The sequence below is a fragment of the Sorex araneus genome, chromosome 4 (genome assembly GCF_027595985.1).
Source record: "Sorex araneus isolate mSorAra2 chromosome 4, mSorAra2.pri, whole genome shotgun sequence".
Lineage (NCBI taxonomy): Eukaryota > Metazoa > Chordata > Mammalia > Eulipotyphla > Soricidae > Sorex > Sorex araneus.
In genome coordinates, this window is record NC_073305.1 from 114060091 (window position 1) to 114081915 (window position 21825).

At 42.2% G+C, this 21825-nt stretch overlaps 1 protein-coding gene across 1 annotated transcript in view; it reads left to right on the plus strand.

Moving 5' to 3' along the window:
• Positions 1 to 5708: 5708 nt before the first annotated feature.
• Positions 5709 to 21825, plus strand: part of CFAP206 (cilia and flagella associated protein 206) — a 32379-nt gene continuing 16262 nt past the window's right edge. The window contains exons 1-7 of the mRNA XM_055136623.1: positions 5709 to 5951; positions 8500 to 8612; positions 9919 to 10002; positions 14402 to 14492; positions 16334 to 16522; positions 17429 to 17587; positions 21376 to 21584. Of these exons, the coding sequence (XP_054992598.1) occupies positions 8505 to 8612; positions 9919 to 10002; positions 14402 to 14492; positions 16334 to 16522; positions 17429 to 17587; positions 21376 to 21584 (840 nt within the window). The 5' untranslated portion in view covers positions 5709 to 5951; positions 8500 to 8504. The remainder of the gene's footprint in view (positions 5952 to 8499; positions 8613 to 9918; positions 10003 to 14401; positions 14493 to 16333; positions 16523 to 17428; positions 17588 to 21375; positions 21585 to 21825) is intronic.

The window sequence follows — 21825 nt, forward strand, 5'->3', positions numbered from 1 at the left end:
TTCTGAACACTTGAGGAAACTTACAAAGGGGAAGAGGAGGCGTTCAGAGAGAAGTAACCTTTGTGCAAAGGTTTGCAGGCCTGAAGAGTTCAACAAAGCAGGAGAACTCAGGGAGTACAACCTGGGCAAAGTAGCAAGGAGCTGTGAGAACTGAGGCTGAGTGGATGAACTCAGACCAGCTCCAAGGGTCAGGAAGCCCTCTGCACCACGCTCACTCTGAGCTTTACCCCCAGGCCACTGAGTCTATGGCTGTAGGCAGGGGGTGGACGTGAGGAGATTGATAATTTGGGGGATAGCACTTTTTTTTGGGGGGGTCACAGGGGTTACTCCTGGCTCCCACACTCAGGAATTACTCCTGGCAGTGCTTGGGGGACCATATGGGATGCTGGGAATCGAACCCGGGTTGGCCGCGTGCAAGGCAATTGCCCTACCTGTGCTATCTCTCCAGCCCCGAATGGCAGTTTTAAGCAGGCAAAGAACCAGAAGGGCACAAGACAGGGAGCTCCATTCACTGGATGCTGCAGTGAGAAACAGTTGCTTGAACTAATTCGAAAGTGAGACTGGGTAGAAAGAAGTGCATTGATAGAAGAGATTTTAATAAAGATTTGGCCACTTGTTAAGAACTGGGGAGGTGTGTGTGGAAGTATATGGGTAGAAGACATGAAGAAATTCACCTTTCCAAAGCTTGACAGGACCTGGGTATAGCTCCATCGGTGAGGCCACAAGTTTGAATCCAGGCAGTGCGCCCCACTGAGAGGGAGCCTCAGCTCTGTGTTCTGAGACCTCCTTCTCCCCAAGATGGTGGAACATCTCAGAGAACAGTATGACCTGCTGCTCTGTGTGTGAGCACCCACAACCAGGGTGAAACCTCTGTCCTTGCAGTGACAGCAGCAAAGGAAGGGAAGGATAAATAAATCAGTTGCAGTCACTATCTACAATATCTACATGTACAAAATAGACCAACAGGGCATATCAGAGTTCATCATAGGAGGCCTCCCTTCCATCTCCTGCCCCTCTCTCTCTAGAGGTGAAACACAACCATAGATGCAATAAGCAGCAAAGGTTTTATGGTTTGTGTTCTTTTGTCCAGAATTGAGTGATATGTCTTCATTTGTACCTGGCTTGAGGGAAAAAAAACAATTTAAGGAAATAACTGCTAATGACTGCTGTCTCTAATAGTTTTCTAAAGAGCCTTGGATATAGTAAAGGGTGCTAGGAGGGCCCGCTCGGGATGGGAGATGCGGGCTGAGAGTAGATTGTAGACTGGACATGATGGCCACTTAATACTTGCATAGCAAACCACAACACCCAAAAGGAGAGAGAGCAAAAGGGAATGCCCTGCCACAGAGGTGGGGTGGGGTAGAGGGTGAGGGGTTGGGATGGTGTGAGGGATGCTGGGATGATGGTGGAAAATGGGCACTGGTGGAAGGATGTATGACTGAAATGCAAGCACAAAAGTTTGTAAGCCTGTAACTGTACCTCATGGTGATTCACTAAAAAAAAAAAATTTTTTTTTTAAAAAGAACCTTGAATGTCTATTTATCTGGCAGGGGAGATACCATGATCATGAAGATCATGAAGGTGCTTTTCCCAAGGTGAGGCTTAACCCATTGCACTCGGGATGTGCTGACCCCTGTCATTTCCCCAAATGTAGAAAACTCGACTCTCTCCATGATTTGTGATCGTGCTGGTGGGGCCGGGGGGACACTGCATTTGCACTCCTCCCTGGGAGGAGACAGAGGGAGAACCTCAGATATATAGAATTCACTGATTTCGTTTTTGTCCTTTTGTGCTCTTGTCATTATTATACCTTTACTTGAAAAAGCAGGATACCATGTTTGGGAATCTGCAATAAATATTTTATTTTCCCTGAGTTAGCCTGTGAAAATCTGACACTAAAGTCTGTTTTACATTGACTTATTGATGAGATGGAGAAAGAGCTGGGAAATGAAGAAGTAATGCTTTTGCTTATCATTCATCTTAAATGTAAAGGTGATGTGGGGGAAAAATAAAATAAAGATGATGTGGGGTTGGAGAGATAGTACAGAGATTAAGGCATTTGCCTTGTATGTAGCTTACTCTGGCCTGTTCCCCAGCACAGCATGTGGCCCCCTCAGCGTAGGAATAGCCCCTGAGCACTGCTGGGTGTGGCCCAACCAAACCTTCCTCCACAAATAAAATTTAAAAATAAAGATGATGGATATCTTTGTGTAGATTTTCAATGACAAGACTAATAAATGTAGGAATCTATATTTTGTGTCAGGAAATTACCCTTGCTGCTTTTATTTTAAATTTTTTAGCACTTATTATCTCCCCCATGTTACCTATAATAAATTTGTGAGAATAATTTTAAAATGATCTGTGATCTTCTTGACTGATACAAGTGGTAAATCAGCTATACATAGCTCATGTTTATTACAAGAGAAACTGTAATATAGATTATTTATATTGTCAGTTCCACAATTTCTTTCTCATCTATTTTCCCAGAACATTTTTCCATCTCCATTATTTAGCCTTTCTGTGGAGAAGAAAAGTTAAGCTGGAAAATACAATTGTTAGCTAATTACGGGAATTTGACTTGCATGGTTTCATATTAAGATACTATCATATAGATAAACCTGCTCTCTGAATAGTTCTTTTTCCTTCTTTTTTCTCTCTTTTTCTGTCCTTTTTTAAGTTATTATTGGGGTAGCATAGTTAGAACAGTAGCACTGTAGCATTGTCGTCCTGTTGTTCATAGATTTGCTTGAGCAGGCACCAGTAATAGCTCCATTGTGAGACTTGTTACTGTTTTTGGCATATTGAATACACCACGGATAGCTTGTCAGGCTCTGCCTTGCTGGTGGGATACTCCGTAGCTTGCCAGGCTCTCCAAGAGGGACGCAGGAATCGAACCCAGGTTGGCCGCATGCAAGGCAAACGCCCTACCTGTTGTGCTATCTCTCTAGTCCTAGTTATAATAGTATCAACAATTATGTTTTCAGTGTACAAACTTATAGCACTTTCTCCACCAGCAAAGTGCCAGAGATCTTCCATCCCTGTTCTGGTGTTACCTTTAGTTCTCTCTGCTTCCTCCCTTTCCCAGAACTTTCCCCCTACCACTTGGTAGTCATTGTGCTATAGTCAAAGACCTAGGGCTTGTTGTGGACACTGTAGATTCCCTTATATTGTTTCTTGATGAGTAAAATCAACAGCTAATCCTCCCCCCACATTTCTCCAGGTCTGTGAAAGTTTGGTTCAGACAATTCTGTACAATAAACTAAACCAAACTTCAATTAAAAAAATGGTTACTTATTATTACAAGTCTACAGCTGCTGTTAGGCTGAACTAGGTCAAGACCAGTGGGACAGTTGTGCATCTCACAGAGACAATTGTTCAGATAATTTGGCTTCACATGCACCTCTTTTTTCCCCTGGAACCAAAGAGTTATCCAGGGAAAAGTCTCATGACTGTGATATAGGCTTAACAATGAAGCAGAAATACGAGATTTTTTAAATACCTTAGCATTAAATGTACCACAGTCCTTCCCACACAACTCATTGATGAAAGCAAGCTTCAGCACACAGGGAGAGAAACAAAACACCACACAAGTGTGCATGCAGGTAGAAGTGAAGAATTAGGTCAAATAACTCAGTGTAGTGGAAAAAGCTAAGAATATTTCTGAAGTCACACATATTTCAGAGGGTAGGAGTAGAATTTAGCCTTATGTAGCAGAAAACTAAAAGACAATGACTGAATAAAAATAATGGTTTATTTTTTCATATGTTGTGGGAAGTCAGAAGGTAAGTGATCCAGAAGACTCCTATCACTCCTTTGCGAAGGTACCAGGTTGTTGTTAACATTTTTAATGCCTGCCTCATATTTATCAACACTCCTTAAACACCAGGTATCTAGATGATCATAGTTTTGCTATCATATATCTTACTACTCTAAACAACTAGGAACACTTTCTAGAAGGGAAAAAAATTTTTTTTTCTTTTTAGATCACACCCAGCGATGCTCAGGGGTTACTCCTAGCTCTGCACTCAGGAGTTACTCCTGGCAGTGCTATGGGATTCTGGGAATAGAACCCAGGTCAGCTGCGTGCAAGGCAAAAGCCCTACCCGCTATGCTATCACTCCAGCTCCAGAAGGGAAAAATTATTTTAGACTTTAATTGTGTATTCTTGAGCTTCTGTGTTGATTTATTCATATTGCTGTGTTTATTTATTTCCTAGTAACCTAAGAATGCCCATAAGCAAAGTATGTTCTGTGTATTTATTGGCAATTTGAAAATTTACTGGCAGCAGAGAGTTTAAAGATAAAACTTAGTTGCTCAATGTTTTGCTTCCAATACGAGTTTTATCCTGTTTCATGCTTCATGTAAGTCTGCCCATGTAAGGAATATTATTGTGACTAAAAGCTTATTTTCTCAACTGCACATAGGATATGATTCTTACCAGGTGTTTTTTGAATGTTCACTTTTCTCTTCTGGCTTCTCGGAACAGCCAGTGAAAGACTTCTTTTGAGAACAGGACATAAACGCTGATCAGTTCTATTTTTAATTTTTTAAAAGGAAGCACTTTGATAAGAACTCCATTTCTCAAATATACAATTGCATTTTCCTTTCCTCTCCTAATTAGCTTCTTTTTTCCCAACACCCCTTCCACAACCTCTTTATTTTGTGGCACTGCAGACTGGTCCTATTCAAGGCGTCTGAATTAGTTGACATCCCGGCAAGCACTTGTCTTGTGTCTGTTACCCTGAAGACCCCGGAGCTGACATTTCTTCGTTCTGGCTTTGGGCCCTTCCCTTCACTCTGTTGGCGTAGAGGTTTGGGGATGGTACAGAGCAGGTGTCTCACTCATGCTGCTCGCTGGTGGTCTTACATCAGGCTGCAGTACTGTGCTTACAGAACCCTTTAGCACCCTTCAGGCAGCGACACTCCCTGAAGTTGATTTTGATGCAACACAGCTTTTGCTGCACGGGGATCTCTTGCAGCATCCAGATCACTGATAGCGGAGCTACCAGAACCCCACTGGGCCGGCTGCCTTGGGGTTCTAGCACTGGGATTTGAACCCACCCACTGCCCCGACTTGTATGCTTGCAAGTCGGGCATTTTAGCCACCGAGTCTCTTTTTTCTCTTTTTTTGTTTTTTTGGCTTTTTGTTGTTGTTAAGTTCATCCTAAGAGGAGAGATGCAGGACTGTCGGCACAATTTTACCCCACGTCCCAATGTAAAAAAACATTTTCAACCTTGTAAGCGAGTGTCATCTCAGTAAGTTTTTGAAAAATAAACGGGAACGAGGGACAAAGCGGTAGTACAGGGGTTAAGGTGCTTGCCTTATGAACCCAGGTTCGATCCCCGGCACCACATATGGTTCCCCGTGTCCCAAAAGGAGTTATCCCTGGGCGCAGAGCCAGGAGTTAGCCCTGAGCATCGCCGGATGTGGCCCAAAAAGGAAAACAAAACAAAAAACAAACGAAACAATGGGTTAAGATGCTCAGAATTGGGCTTTGCCCGCCCCTCTCTTTCGCCCCGCCCATGGCTCCGCCTCTAGTTCCCGCCCCGCCCCTAGGCCCTGGGCCTCTGGCCCCGCCCCTAGAGTTCGCCCCGCCCATCACCCGTCCTGCCCCGCCCCCTCGCCTTCGCCCCGCCCCGCCCCTAGATTCTTAGCGTCCGGTCTCCATGGTGATTTCTCAGTTCTGGAACGCGCCCAAGGACAAGACTACGCCCTGAAGTCACGGAGAAGAACAGAGGTAGAATCGGACCGACTGACGGTGCTACCTGTTGACGGGCCAAGGCGGGCCTCCGCGGGGCTCCGCGCCCTAAACCCTGCAGGGTTATCTCGGCGCGGCGGGAGCCGGGACCCTGGAGGCCCGGTCTCTAAGGGCTCCTGTGGACGCTCTCGCAGCCGGCGGCTAACGGACACGGCCACCACCTCCGAGGGACGCGCCCGGACGGGCCCGCAGGTCAGCGCCCCAGTGTAGCGACAGAGTGCGAGCCGTTGTGCAGAGCCACCTCGGAGCCTTGAGCAGAGCTCATGCTTTGCGTGCAGGACGCCCCCTTCCTCCCTGGCACCGCAGGGTCCCAGGCCAGGGGCGCCCTGAGTACAGCATGGGGAGTAAATCCCGGGCAACGCGGGCTCTGGCTCAACTCCCCCTCACCCCCACAAAAAAAAGAGAGTCCCTCTACCCACCTAACCCCCACCTTCCCAAATCCAAAGGCCAGAAATGGATGCTTAGTACTTGGTTTAGGGGATGGAGCGAGCACTCGGATGGGCAATAGGGAGCCCTTACGGAATGTCCCAGAGTGCGCGTCACACACACACACACACACACACACACACACACACACACAACGTACGTGCACTCATGCACGCGCACACACAAACACTCGCCCGCAAACTTCTCTGAGTCATTGTCACAAGCTTCTGTTTAAGCTTGTACTTATGCCATGCACTGTTTTAACCATTACCCATGCCACGGACAGTTTGAACTCAGTCCTCCGAGGTGGCTCTGGGAAGTGGCTAGTAATAACTATTTTCCAGATGAGGAGCCGTCTTAGAGACTAGAGAATGATGTGAGGATGATGCAACCCGGCAGTCTGGTCCTATTGTGTAAAGTACCAAATGTTGCTTTGCCTGAACATTATGGAAGCAAGTGTTAACTGTACTATGGTATATAGAATAACAGAGTGGGAGACTAACACCCAAGAACTGTAGAAATAAGTACCAGGAGGTTGACTCCATGGCTTCGAGGCTGGCCTCACGTTCCGGGGAAAGGTCAACTCAGAGAAGCGATCACCAACTACATTGTAGTCGAAGGCCATGTGGGGGAAGGGAGTTGCGGGCTGAATGAGGGCTAGAGACTGAGCACAGCGGCCACTCAACACCTTTATTGCAAACCACAACAGCTAATTAGAGAGAGAAAACAGAAGGGAATGCCTTGCCACAGTGGCAGGGTGGGGTGGGGGGGAGATGGGATTGGGGAGGGTGGGAGGGACACTGGGTTTACGGGTGGTGGAGAATGGGCACTGGTGAAGGGATGGGTTCCCAAACTTTGTATGAGGGAAGTATGAGCACAAAAATGTATAAATCTGTAACTGTACCCTCACGGTGAATCTCTAATTAAAAATAAATAAATTTAAAAAAAAAAAGTGTTAACTGTAATCTTTCTGGGATTGTCTTTGTTTTTCTTTACTGGAGAAGTTCCTGCGCCCTGTAAATGATACTTAAGTAAATCTGGGCGCTTGATAACCATTACAAACGTTTTTTTCTGGTTAGAAAAAGTTTTAGAATTAACAGGAATTCATTTTTTTTCCCCATCAGGTCTCTGTTTGTTTTGGTTTTTTGCTTTTGTTTACAATCAAGGAGTCTATATTCTAACAAATGCAGGAACGGGAATTTAGATGATTCAAGAATCACAAGGATCGCTAGAGACATAGTAGAGTTGGTAGGGTGTTGACCTTGTGCATCACCCAGCCAGGTTTGATCCCCAGCACCTCATTTGGTCTCCTTAGTCCCACTGAGAATGATCCCTGAGGGCAGAACAGGAGTAAGTAAGCGCTGAGCACTGCCAGGCATAGTCGAACCTTAACAACAAACCGAACAAAAGAGAACCATTTTCTGATTCTCATAGAATTATGAAAAGTTATATAGTTAATTGTGGAATAAACATTTCCTTGTTTAGAGTGTATAATTCTGCCTATTCAGGTGGGAAAGAATTTTCCATTAATTCTATCACTCCAGCTGCTTCCAGACTATGCAGTTTCTTAAAAAAAAAAAAAATTACGATTTAGGTGCACTTTTGGTGAACATCATTAAGTAAAGAAGAAAAGGAAAGGGGTCAATTATTAGAAATTCCATTTGCTCTGTCAAAATCCTTCAGTTTAATATTCAAGTAGCACTGTAGCACTGTCGTCCCATTGTTCATCGATTTGCTCTAGTGGGCACCAGTAATGTCTCCATTGTGAGACTTGTTGGAGTGGTAGTACAGCGGGTAAGGCATTTGCCTTGCACGCGGCTGACCAGGGTTCGATTCTTCCGTCCCTCTCAGAGAGCACGGCAAGCTACCGAAAGTATCCCGTCTGCATGGCAGAGCCTCGCAAGCTACCTGTGGCGTATTTGATATGCCAAAATAATCAAGTAAGGTAATGAAAAATAATAGTGGAGACAACAAATATCAATACATTAATTATAATCCAACTCTTGGGGTCGGAGCTATAGTACAGTGGGTAGGGTGTTTTCCTTGGACACGGCTGACCAGGGTTTGACTCCCGGCATTGCATATGGTCCCCCAAGCACCCCCAGGTGTTATTCCTGAGTTCAGAGCCAGGAGTAACCCCTGAGCATTGCTGGGTGTGACCCAAAAAGAAAAAAAATCCAACTCTTACAAATATAATAGAGGAATAACCTAAAAAGGAAGAAATTATATATATATACATATATATATACATACAGCTATATCTGTCTACGTATGTACCACTTTTAAAGAAGTCAATCATTGTTTGTCTTTTTAGGCAGAATGCCTCCCACACAAGCAGAGAGTGTGATAAAGAATATAATTCGAGAAATAGGACAAGAGTGTGCAGCTCATGGCGAGACTGTTCCTGAAACTTTGGTGGCTTTTATGGTAAGAATGAATGAATACTTCTGTGAATTTCTGATTTATTTTAAGAGCGAACCACTTTCTTCTATTATAATTAAAACCATCTTAGGTGTTATTCTATATGTTGAGAACGTATTGTGATCATTGACAGGTTAGTGAAAGTATGTTTTTAAGTCTGCAAGGCATGTCAGGGCGTGGAGGGAGAGCTCGGGGTCTGGAGAGCAGGTGCAGTGAGCAAACTAGGTCCTGCCATCTGCCTCTAGCTGAATGCTTTCGGGGTGGTCATAGTGCTCCCCTTCCCCCACAATTAGTCTCCATCAGGGACACTTGCAGTCTGGGGTGGTGTCTGGCCCTCAAGCACTGTCAGGGAGTTTCCTCTCTTCCAACTGCATATCAATTTTAGATTTACAGATACTGATTTAGAATATCTTGATGAGTTTTAGAGACATAAAAAAAACTTTTGTGTTGAAGGTTTTTGGGGCTACACCTGGCAATGGTCAGGGGTTACTCCTGGTTCAGTGCTCAGGGTTCACTCCTGGCAGGCTCAGGGGAACAAATGGGATGCCGGGGATCAAACCCAGGTCAGTTGTGCAAGGCAAGTGCCCTACCCACTGTTGTATTTCTGTTGTTTATATTGGAAGTGTTCTTCAACATGTATCATTGTGTGCTCTTACAAAAACTGCTCATTACTTTGGTTTTCCTGTCATTTTGGTATCGATGCAAAATTGAAATATGATAAAATATGTTAATAGTTTTCCAGTATAAGAACTAGCTTTATTCTGAACATGTTGCCCATTTAAATTTTCTACTATCATATTCAACTTTCGTGTTCATTGCTTCCTTTTTTCAACTTCTGTAGCAAAAGTGTTGGTAAGTTGGAAAATAAGAGAGACAGCGAAATAATTAACTCCTGAGTAATTAAGAGGCGGTTATTTCAAATAAAAAGGTGGATACCAGGGGCCAGAGTGATAATATAGGGGGTGGTAGGATATTGCATGCAGGCGATCTGAGTTCGATTCCTGCCACCCCAGATGGTCCCTGAGCCTGGAAGGAGTGAACTTTGAATGCAGACCCAGGAGCACCTAAGCACCACTAGGTGTGACCCAAAAACGAGAGAGAGACAGAGAGACAGAGAGAAAGAGAGGACAGAGAGGAGAGAGAGAGGAGAGAGAGAGAGAGAGAGAGAGAGAGAGAGAGAGAGAGAGACAGGGAGAAGAGAGAGAGACAGGGACAGGGAGACAAAGACAGGGACAGGGAGGGAGAGAGAGTGTACATAAACTAATTTCATAAAAAATATGCAGAAAATTAACAGATTCTTTCAAAATCATAGGTGAAAGCTGTCGTCTTGGATCCAAGTAATGGTTTTAACATCGAAAGAACACTCCTAAAAAGTGATGTGCAGAAACTTGTTAAGGTAATCATCATTTTCAGATCAAAATGCAGTATTTATATCAGCCATTATTGCTTTCAGCTGTATGAAACCAAAATAATCCAAATAGAAAAACAGTGCAAACAAATGAGGCATTCATTATATCAGAAACAAAACTAGCCTAAGTACAGAGGCTAGTTTCCTGGCTTCCTGCGTCATCAGAGTTGGCATTTATAATTTCCGTCTCAGGGGCACAGGATAGCTGCTCCACCTCTAGGCAGGTATAAAGGGGAGAAGACAAAGGAGAAAATGTGTGTACTAATTGAATCTCTTTCTATCTGAAAAATAGTATTTCCCCACCAAGAATTCCTCCTGTCTGCTTGTATGTATTTCCCAGAATAAAGTTGCAAGGGGTCTGGGGACATTAATTTATTTTTGAAATAAAATAGTTTAAAGAATAAGAGGAAAGAGGAAGGGAGAGAAAAGAAAGAAAGAGGTGACAGGAGAAGAGAGTGAGACAGAAAGAAAAAAGAAGAGAAAACTTATTATCTAATGTTACACTGGGAACATTAACTGCCTTTTATTATACTATGAAGTTACTGTAGCACTGTCGGAGCACTGTCATAGCACTGTCATCCCTCCATTGTTCATTGATTTGCTCTCGAGCGGGCACCAGTAATGTCTCCATTGTGAGACTTGATACTGTTTTTGGCATATCAAATCTGACACAGGAAGCTTGCCAACTCTGCTGTGTGGGTGGGATACTCTTGGTAGCTTGCTGGGCTCTCCGAGAGGGATGGAGGAATCAAACCCAGGTCAGCCATGTGCAAGGCAAATGCCATACCCGCTGAAGTTACATAGAATTAATATTTATATGAATTTATCGATTCAATATAATCATTTTTCAATTCTAAAGGAAATCCAGAAACTAAAGCAAAAATAATACATAGAAATCAAGTACATGTGCCTGTAAACCATATTTAAGAACTAAAGAAGGAAAGATCTTTAGATATCATTACTGATTTGTATGTATAATTTGACTTCACTGGCTATAGGGACGTTAATATCTTTTTCTAAATGTATTTCCTAAGAATGCAACATCATTTTAATTTTTCTGGGCATAATGACTACAAGGACATGGAACAAATGTCCTCAAATTTATATTCTGGAAGAAAAAACTCATCCCTCTCCTCTTTCACAGACAATAATTCAGAGTGAACCGTCGGTCTCTGTGGATGCTGGAGCTGTCAGAAGAGACTGGAAAGTAGGGAGATAGGGAACCGATTGTTAGCCCGAGTCTCAGGACAGTCTACAGCTGGTTCTTCCTGGGGTAATTTTAAATGTAGTGCAATGCATATTATTGGCATAGGGAAATTGATTTTGATTGTCAGTAATCTTTTTTGGAAATCTATGGAGGACAGTGAAGGAAGGGGAAGAATATAAGTTTCTGTCTTGCCATGACTTAAAAGTTTTGGACTTTTTTTCCCCCTCCAACTCAACTAAGATGGAAAAAATTCAAACCAAATATTTTTATTGGTTTTTTTTTTGGTTTAGTTTTGGAGACACACCCAGTTGTGCTCAATCCCAGGTAGACTTGAACCCAGGTGACTCCATGTAAGGCAAGCATTTTACGATCTCTGTACTAGCTCTCTGCTCCCCAATATACTTTTAATATGACATCTATATGAACCAACAATGTATATAATAATACACATGATAGTCCTTCCCCCCAACACTTTTTTATCCTTCTCAGTTAAAAATTGTACAGAGCCAATGAAAGTCTGTGTTTTGAACAGTGCTTTTTCTTTTTTTTTTAAATTTATTTATTTTTAATTAGTGAATCGCCGTGAGGGTAGAATTACAGATTTATACATTTTTGTGCTCATGTTTCCCCCATACAAAGTTCGAGAACCCATCCCTTTACCAGTGCCCATTCTCCACCACCAGTAACCCAGCATCTCTCCCACCCTCCTCAGTCCCGTCTCCCCCCACCCCACACTGCCTCTATGGCAGGGTATCCCCTTTTGTTCTCTCTCTCTGATTCAGTGTTGTGGTCTGCATTAAAGGTGTTGCATGGCCATTGTGTTCAGTCTCTAGTCTACATTCGGCCCACATCACCCTTCCCCTACATGACCTCCGACCACATTTTACTTGGTGTTCCCTTCTCTGAGTTGCCCAGAATGAGAGGCCAGCCTCCAAGCCATGGAGTCAACCTCCCGGTACTTATTTCTACTATTCTTGGGTGTTAATCTCCTAGTCTATTATTCTATATTCCACAGATGAGTGCAATCTTTCTATGTCTGTCTCTCTCTTTCTGACTCATTTCACTTAGCATGATACTTTCCAGGCTGATCCACTTATATGCAAACTTCATGATCTCATTTTTCCTAACAGCTGCATAGTATTCCATTGTATAGATGTACCAAAGTTTCTTCAACCAGTCATCTGTTCTAAAGCACTCGGGTTTTTTCCAGATTCTGGCTATTGTAAAGAGTGCTGCGATGAACATATAAGTGCAGATGTCATTTCGACTATATTTTTTTGCTCCTCTGGGATATATTCCCAGCAGTGGTATTGCTGGGTCAAATGGGAGCTCAACCTCTAGTTTTTTGAGAATCGTCCATATTGTTTTCCAAAAGGGCTGAACTAGTCAGCATTCCCACTAGCAGTGTAGAAGTGTCCCTTTCTTCCCACATCCTCTCCAACAGTGGTTGCTTTTGTTCTTTTGAATGTGTGCTAGTCTCTATGGTGTGAGGTGGTATCTCATGGTTGTTTTGATCTGCATCTCTGATGATTAGTGATGTAGAGCACTTTTTCATGTGCCTTTTGGCCATTGTATCTCTTCCTTGAAAGTTTCTGTTCATTTCTTCGCCCCATTTTTTGATAGGGCTGGATGTTTTCTTCTTGTAGAGTTCAACCAGTGCTTTCTATACCATTGATATCAACCCCTTATCTGATGGGTATTATGTAAAAATCCTTTTCCATTCGGTAGATAGTCTTTGTATTTTAGTCACTGTATCTTTTGTGGTGCAGAAGCTTTTTAGTTTAATGTAGTCCCATTTGTTGATCTCTGTTTCCACTTGGTTGGCCAGTTGCATGTCATCTTTGAAGATACCTTTATCTTCAATATTGTGGAGGGTTTTGCCGACCTTGTCTTCAATGTACCTTATGGTTTGTGGTCTGATGTTGAGGTCTTTAATCCATTTTGATCTGACTTTTGTGCATGGTGTCAGGTTGAGGTCTAAGCCTATTCTTTTGCATGTGGTTGTCCAGTTGTGCCAGCACCATTTATTAAAGAGGCTTTCCTTGCTCCACTTCACATCTCTTGCTCCCTTATCAAAAATTAGATGATCATACATTTGAGGTTGTGTGTAGGGATATTCTGTCCTGTTCCATTGGTCTTCGGCTCTGCCTTTGTTCCAGTACCATGCTGTTTTAATTGTTACCACTTTGTAGTAGAGTTTAAGGTTGGGGAGGGTGGTGCCTCCCATCATCTTTTTCCCAAGAATTGTTTTAGCTATCCGTGGGCGTTTGTTGTTCCATATGAATTTCAGGATTGCTTGATCCGTTTCTTTGAAGAATGACATGGGTATCCTTATAGGGATCGAGTTAAATCTGTATAATGCTTTGGAGAGTATAGCCATTTTGACAATGTTTATTCTCCCTATCCATGAGCAGGGGATATTGAACAGTGCTTTTTCACCTGTAGGATTCACACAGTCTCCAAGTAGTGATCAGTCCTCACGTTTGCTCTCCCCTCCTTCCTGCTCAGAAAGCAGGATGGCTGCTTGCAGAGAGGGTCATGGAACAACTGACTGGCTGCAGTCTATTAAAGCTCAGCAATGAGATGGGAAAGAAGCTACAAAAAAAGGTTTACAAGAAGAAGAGTACAGGAAAAGAGAAATTCTAGTTAATTCTTTAAAGGGGAAAAGCAGAGAGAGGGAGTGCATCATTTACATGCAGGTGAGAGGAAGAAAGAGGAGAAAATTTTGAAGCAGAATTCAGGGCCAGAGAAATGTGTGACAGAGGATTAGCTGCAGCAGCTTTAAAGAAGACTGCTCACAGTAACAAAAAAAAGGTGTTCAAGGGTCAAATAGTAATGAAGAACTCTAGAAGAAACAAGAACATCAGCTTAATGGAACATTATTCAATGTTCAGACTGTGTGGGCTGATCAAAGTGTCAAGTTTCTTGGGTTCAGCCAGACCAACTGGGTATGATGATATTTGTTGACTGGGGGGAAATGCATTATTACTTTATAAAAGTTGCTGTTTGGGTGAACTACTGAGTGAGTCCTCAAACAGAACAAAAATAAAGGGTGATTGGTGGATAAGTATCAGAAACTACTACTGATATTTCCTTTTAGTTTTTAAAATAACTTTTGAAAATACTTCTTAGTACTCCAGAAAATATAAATAGAAACATTCATGGATTGTTCTTTTCTAGCTTTGTACAATTCGGCTATTGGATACTAAAAATCCCTCCCTGGACACCATTAAAATGCAGGTCTACTTTGATATGAATTATACAAATCGAGGTAAACATCTACCTGCTCTAATATCCTTTTACAGGTGGTTCATATCATATTTCAGGTAAGAAGGGCTTCATTTGGTTGACACTGAACATTTCAACTTTTTTTTTTTTTTGCTTTTTGGGACACACCTGGCGATGCACAGGGGTTACTCCTGGCTCTGCACTCAGGAATCACCCCTGGAGGTGCTCAGGGGACCATATGGGATGCTCGGAATCGAACCTGGGTCGGCCGCGTGCAAGGCAAACGCCCTACCCGCTGTGCTATTATAGCTCCAGCCCCCATTTCAACTTTTTGTGTCTTTCAAAATTTTTTCCAGTTTTGAAAGCTATAATAACGTTGGAAATCATAAATTTTAAAAGGTAATTTCTGTGAGTGTTAAAAGTTAATTTTTTATCATTATTTCCATAATAATGTTCCAAAGTCTAATTTGCCTTGATTGCATACCACATAATACATCACAATTAAAAACAACCATTCCACCTAACTTAAAGATTTTTTATTTGATTATTTTTAAATACTTAATTTATATTTTAATTTCATATTACTTACTTACTTTTGTAACTACCCCAAAGGAAAATCATGGGAAATTTAAGTTTAGAACATATATTCTTATACAGACAGCTTAATTCCTATATCAAAAACAAGTTGGGGTGGGAAAAAAGGAAAAATAAATTCAATATGTTCTGCCATAATGCAGTCATTAAATCATTATAAACTGTCATTATGAACCGTTTGCTTATTTTCATTCCATTTTTATTCCTTTATGTGAAACAATTATATAATGTGTAAAAATCATGTTACATACTGCTGTATTGAAAAACATGAACACTCTCTCTCTCTCTCTCTCTCTCTCTCTCTCTCTCTCTCTCTCTCTCTCTCTCTCTGCCGGGGTGTATGGGTTTGGACTACAGCCAGTGGTGCACAGGGCTTACTCATGGCTCTGAGCTTAGGAATCAATCCCGGTGCACTCACGGGACCATGTGGAGTTCTGGGGATTGAACCAGGTTAGAAAGCACCAGCCCATTCAAGGCAAACATCCTGCCTGCTGTACTATCTCTCTGACCTCTGAAAAACATGAAATCTTAAAACAGTAAATAATTATGAAAATGAATAAATTTAGATTAAATTTGTGAACATTTCTAGTTTATTATTTATTTTAATTTTTAGTAAAAGCATAGATAGTACCTGCACATGGTTGCTATGTTATATAATAATGCAATAATACTCTTATAACAATAAAGTGTCTTATTTTGTTGCAAGAATTAATACAATTTTTGGATTGCGTTTACTGCCATAATTAAGCCTCCTACCTTCTATCATGGAAGAAATGGGGCGGGATATTTGGTTTGGACATAGTTCTTGATGCACCATGGTATTACCAGTAACATTACTCAAAAGAGATTTTTGTGTTACCCAAAGAAAAGCATACATAAATGACAGTAACATTTGCATGCACATATGCATGAACTATGTGCGGATAAGTAGATAGATTGGTAGATAAATAGATATACTGGCATATAGCTCAAACCCAAGGCCTCACACATGCAAGGCAAGTGCACTGCCACTGAACCATCCTGGACCCTAGATAGACTTTAAAATAGTAGTTAACTGGCTGGAGTGCATGATTTACATAAAGGAGCCCTGAGCTCAATCCACAGCACCTCATAGTCCCCCAACCTCCCCTGTTTTTTGTTATTCATTTTGAGTACTGCATCTGAATAAAGTTGTTTTCATGCAGGAGAATTGGTCTACCAAAGCTTTCCCCCCCCCCCCATGTCACTTCCTTATTGTGAAAAGAATTGTAAGTATCAAATGTACAGGATGTTGTTATTTGCCAATTTTAGAGGAATTTCTCGAAGAGCATCACCGGGTCTTGGAGTCCAGATTAGCCTCTGTTACCAGAGAAATTACAGATAACAGAGCTAGCACCAGAGAAGAGCTGGGAAGTCTCTACCGAAAGATTGTCAGCTATGTGTTACTGCGCTCTGGGCTTGGAGCTCCTACCGATATCAAGATTGTCAGAGAGGCAACAGGTGAAAAATATACACAATCTCTTTTCTATAAGTGGAAATATGTGAGTGCTGTACCTAATTAGTGATGTTAAATTACAAGCGTTGAAGACTGAAGTTTCCTTTTATCTGGAAGAAAAAGAAAAGCTCAAATAAGAGGTTAAAATTTAGTCATATTTGTTTTACACTATGAACTGCAAAACCCAAGGTGAATAGTGTTATTTTACTTAGATTTATGTATATCTAGGGACTTATTACTCCTTATTGGAGGATTATTAATAACTCTAGAAATACAGCTAAGGGTGCCAGGCTGACTGAGGAAAATAAATAGAGATCCCATATCATGAATATGGTCAAGCCTTTCACCTAAAATGTGTGATAGAGAAGGGCATTAATTTATCAGCAAACACTTGTCCATTTTCACACTTATAAGGAATGTGAAGCATCTCTAGCATTTCTATAATTTTTTTCCATAAATATTCTAGGACTCTGCAGACTCATTTGTCTACAGAGCCCACTAGATAAATTTATTGCTAGAAAATTACTGATAGGTGCTTACTTATTGAAGATGAACTGGAGCTAAGTTTTGTGTGTTTTTTGGTTTGGGGACTTACTCTTGGTGTTCAGGACTTACTCCTGGCTTTGGCTTTGTGCTCAGGAATCACTCCCAGTGGGGCTCAGGGAACCATATGGTGTGGTGGCAATTGAACCCAGGTCAGCTGCGTGTAAGGCAAATGCACTACCCCTGTGTTGTACTCTCTCTCCAGCACCAAGTAGCCAATAGTTTTATACTCGGTAACCCAATATGACATATGAACAATTTATGGAAGTAACTGCAAAGACAAGTCCCTTAAGTTTCTGTTCAAAGGAATTGAAGTTCTAATTGCTTTTATTCTATTGTTTTGTTGTCCAATTGCTGGTTTGTTTTAGCTGCTCTACAGAGTATTTTTCCTCAGGCTGAACTTGTGACATTTCTAACTCTTATGAAGAAGGACAAAGAACGCCAGCTGAAAGAACTCACCATGATTGTGACTGGAATTCGTTTATTTAACCGAGACTGTGGGAAGGGAGGAGAAGGCATTGATGACTGTAAGTACATCGTTAGTTCAATTCTGTAGATTATTATGGGGCTGGAGTGATAGCACAGCGGTAGGTCATTCGCCTTTCACACGGCTGACCCATGTTCGATTCCTCCACCCTCGGAGAGCCTGGCAAGCTACCTGTGGCGTATTGGATATGCCAAAGACAGTAACAATAAGTCTCACAGTGAGAGACGTTACTGGTGCCCGCTCGAACAAATCGATGAGCAACGGGATGACAGTGACAGTGACTATGGTTTAAAACTTAACTTGCAGAGTCGGATTGTAGTTTTGACTGTTTTTTAAGGTTCAGCTAAGACTTTCTTAGGTACTTCCCAGAGACCAAAACCCTCCCCTGTGCCACAGTTCAGTGGACTTTGCAGTCTTTACTCCAAGTCATGTACCCAAAAGGATGTAAAACTCAATGATATAAAAATAAATTTACCAATGATCACTGTGGACAAGAACTTAGTGCTGAAAGTAGGTAAAGGAATATATACGATAACTATTCAGTACCTGTATTGCAAACCATAATGCCCAAAAAAAGTTGGGGAGGAGGGAGAGTGGGAAGAGTGAGGGGGGGAGAGAGGAGAGAGAAAGAGGAGGAGAAGGAGTGGGTGGGGGAGAAAGGGAGAGGGGAGGGGGACAGTGAAGAGGGGAGGTGAAAGGAAAGGAGAGATAGGAAGGGAGGGTAAAGGAGGGGTGGAGAGACAGAGTTTGTGGAATAAAAGGTTCAAGTGATACTTGCTAATTTATAGATCTATGAGAACTTACTATGCAGTTATATAGTTAATGCATTCATTACCTAAAGTTTGAGATACTGATGAAATATATTTTTAGGGACCTACTAGTAAAAATATTTTTCTTATGAACTTGGCATACATATAGGTCCACCCATAAGATGTTAGTTTTTTTTTTTAATTTTTATTTTATTGAATCACCGTGATAAAAGTTACAAAGCTCAGGTTTCAGTCTCAGTCATATAGTGATCAAACCCCCATCTTTTCACCAGTGCACATATTCCACCACCAAGAACTCCAATATACCCCCTCCCACACCCATCCCCCCCACCTAGTGGCTAATGATCTTCACTTTATTCTCTCTATACTTTGGATACATTCAATATTTCAACAGAGAACTCACTATTATTATTTGGAATTTCCCCCAAAAAATTCAGGCCTGCTGAAAAGGCATCATTTGATAATTTGTTTTCCATTGCTGAGAATGAAGATTATATGAGGCCGCGACAGCAGGGGAGATGGCAGCGACCATGCGGTTTTTGGATTTCTGATATTTTAGCTCAGTTCACAGTCTAGATGCATTTCTATAAGAAGCCGCTGGGTGCCAAAATGGGTTAGTAGACCTCCCAGATCATAGTCTTTAAGGAGCAGAGGGGCCATTTCGCGAGCGGCTGCCCTGGATTTCATCTGGGCAGAAGATGTTAGTCTTTACAATTCTTTTTAATCTAGTAAAATCGAGTAATTTTTGGATTAAAAACTGGATTGTGGGGCTGGAGCAATAGCACAGCGGGTAGGGCGTTTGCCTTGCATGCGGCTGACCCGGGTTCGATTCCCAGCATCCCATATGTTCCCTTGAGCACTGCCAGGGGTAATTCATGAGTGCAAAAGCTAGGAGTAGCCCCTGTGCATCGCCAGGTGTGACCCCCCAAAAAAAAGTAAAAAAAAAAACTGGATTGTCACTGTCACTGTCACTGTCATCCCATTGCTCTTCGATTTGTTCAAGCGGGCACCAGTAACATCTCCATGGTAAGACTTGTTGTTACTGTTTTTGGCATATCGACTATGCCACGGGTAGCTTGCCAGGCTCTGCCATGTGGGCGGGATACTCTCAGTAGCTTGCCGGGCTCTTTGAGAGGGACAGAGGAATTGAACCCGGGTCAGCCTCGTGCAAGGCAAACGCCTTACCACCTATGCTAGTTAAAGGAAACTTTAGGCTTGCCCCAAAGGAGTGCCCAAGTTGGTGGTGCAGTCATCAATATAAGCAGTCAAGCAAGCTTAAAAAGTCATAGAGATTGGCCACAAAACAGTACCTGATTTGGTGCTGCAGAAGCCCTATCCTGGGTGAGCCCTGTGCTCTGAAATTGACATTGCCATTGCTTTAGCTTCATACTTTGGTCCTTTTTCCCTACCCCCAATACTAAAAAAAAAAAAAAAAAAAAAAAAAGTGTGAGAGGGACAAAAAGTAAAAGGTTACAATCAATTCTAGAAAACAGACTGATAGTTTCTTACAAAACTACACATTCATAAACCGTACAACTGCACTAAAATCTCAAATTCTCATTCTTCTGGTTGTTTTTCATTTACCTGATTATTTTGTTTTTCAGTATCCCAATAGGCTTCTTGGGGCTACAGAGACAGTACAGGGGTAAGGACCCTGCCTTGCACATGGTTGTCCTCAGTTCAATCCCTGAGCCACATGTGGTCCCTTGGACACTACCAGGAAAAGACAGGACTTACTACAGAGACAGGAGTAAACCCTAGGAGCCACTGTTGTGAGCTCAATTTCCAACCCCCACCAAAAATAACCCAATGGATTTCTTATGTTGCCTACTGTTTCTTTCCCCCCTTTTTTTATTAAAAAATAGAAAAGAAGGTATGCAGAAGAAGAGATATAGTAACTTTTCTACAAGTACCAACTGAAAAGCACATAATACCCAATTCTCCCTTTTCTTTGACATTTACATATTTTGGTTGTCATTCTGATAACATTTTGGTTTATACAAGTTTCATTTGGTTTGGGGCCACAACAGGTGGTGTTCAGGGCTTATTCTCATTTCTGTGCTCAGGGATCACTCCTGACAGGACTTGGGGGGCCATATGGATGCTGTTGGGATGGAATCTGGGTCTGCCATGTGCAAGGCAAGTAGCCTACCCAGTATACTGTCACTTCAACACCCATGGAAGTTCTTTTTTATTCTTTCCTTTATTTCATTTTTTTTAATAAAAATTTTATTTTATTAAATCACCATGTGGAAGATTACAATGCTTTCAGGCTTAAGTCTCAGTTATACAATGCTGAGACAACCATCCCTTCACCAGTGCCCATATACCACCACCAAAAAACAAAACAAAACAAAACAAAAACCAACCCCACACAGTACACCTCCCATCCCGCCCCCTCATCCCCCGCCTTGTAACTGATAAGTTTCACTTTACTTTCTGTTTACTTTGGTTACATTCAATATTTCAACACAAACCTCACTATTATTGTTAGGAGTACCCCACTAGAGTCAGACCTATTGTGAAGAAAAATGAGGTTGCATGGCCGCCGTGCATTTTTGGATTTCTATACTTTAACAACGAAGTCCAGGGAGATTTCTTCCAGATATTGGATCATTGCAAGCCTGAAAACCCCATCTGTGGTCGTCATAATATGGTGGACACCACGCCCTTCATCCCCAGAGAGAAAGGGGCGAGAGAGAGAGAGAGAGAGAGAGAGAGAGAGAGAGAGAGAGAGAGAGAGAGAGAAATACCTTTCCCCTCCTAGGCGGGCACAGGGCCGCGGCTTAGTTCTCAGGCTGGAGACATTCTGCAAGGAGTTTCCCATGCCGAAAGAGGTTTTGCTGGGTCTGGATTCACGCTCGTGCAGCTGCGGCGAGGCCGCACACGTGTGCGGCCCCCAGGATCACATCTCGGCCTCTTTCCTTTATTTCTTAAGACCTGTGAAATGCCTGTTATTATTAATATGGTTGAGGAAACAAACACCACTCAGTTTGATACTCAAATATGACTTCTTTTTATATTCCTCTTGTGCGTCTCAATACACATTTGAAAACAGTGCCAGCTATTCTGAAGGAAGCAATTGAAGCCACAATTCAGCACATTAATGATCAGCTTCAGAGTGCCCAGGAGCAGGCTTACTGCTACACAGCCATTCTTGAGAAAGTCGCAAAGAACCCACTCTTGAGTATAGAACTTAAGTCATATATGTTGAAAGAAGCACTATATAATATACGACAATATGAGGTCTACTTAAAGATCATTCTGGTGAGTTCATGTCAGGGGATTTTATTTTTTTCCATAAACTGTAGCATCTGTGTATATTTTGGGACTCAAACAGGAGGTAGAACAATATTGCTGATAAGAAGGAAATCTTGGGGGCCGGAATAATATTACAGCAGGTAGGGTGTTTGCCTGGCATGTTGTCAACATAGGTTCAATCCTGGTATCCCATACGGTCCTCTGAGCACCACCAGGAGTGATCCCTGGATCCAGGAATAATAATCCC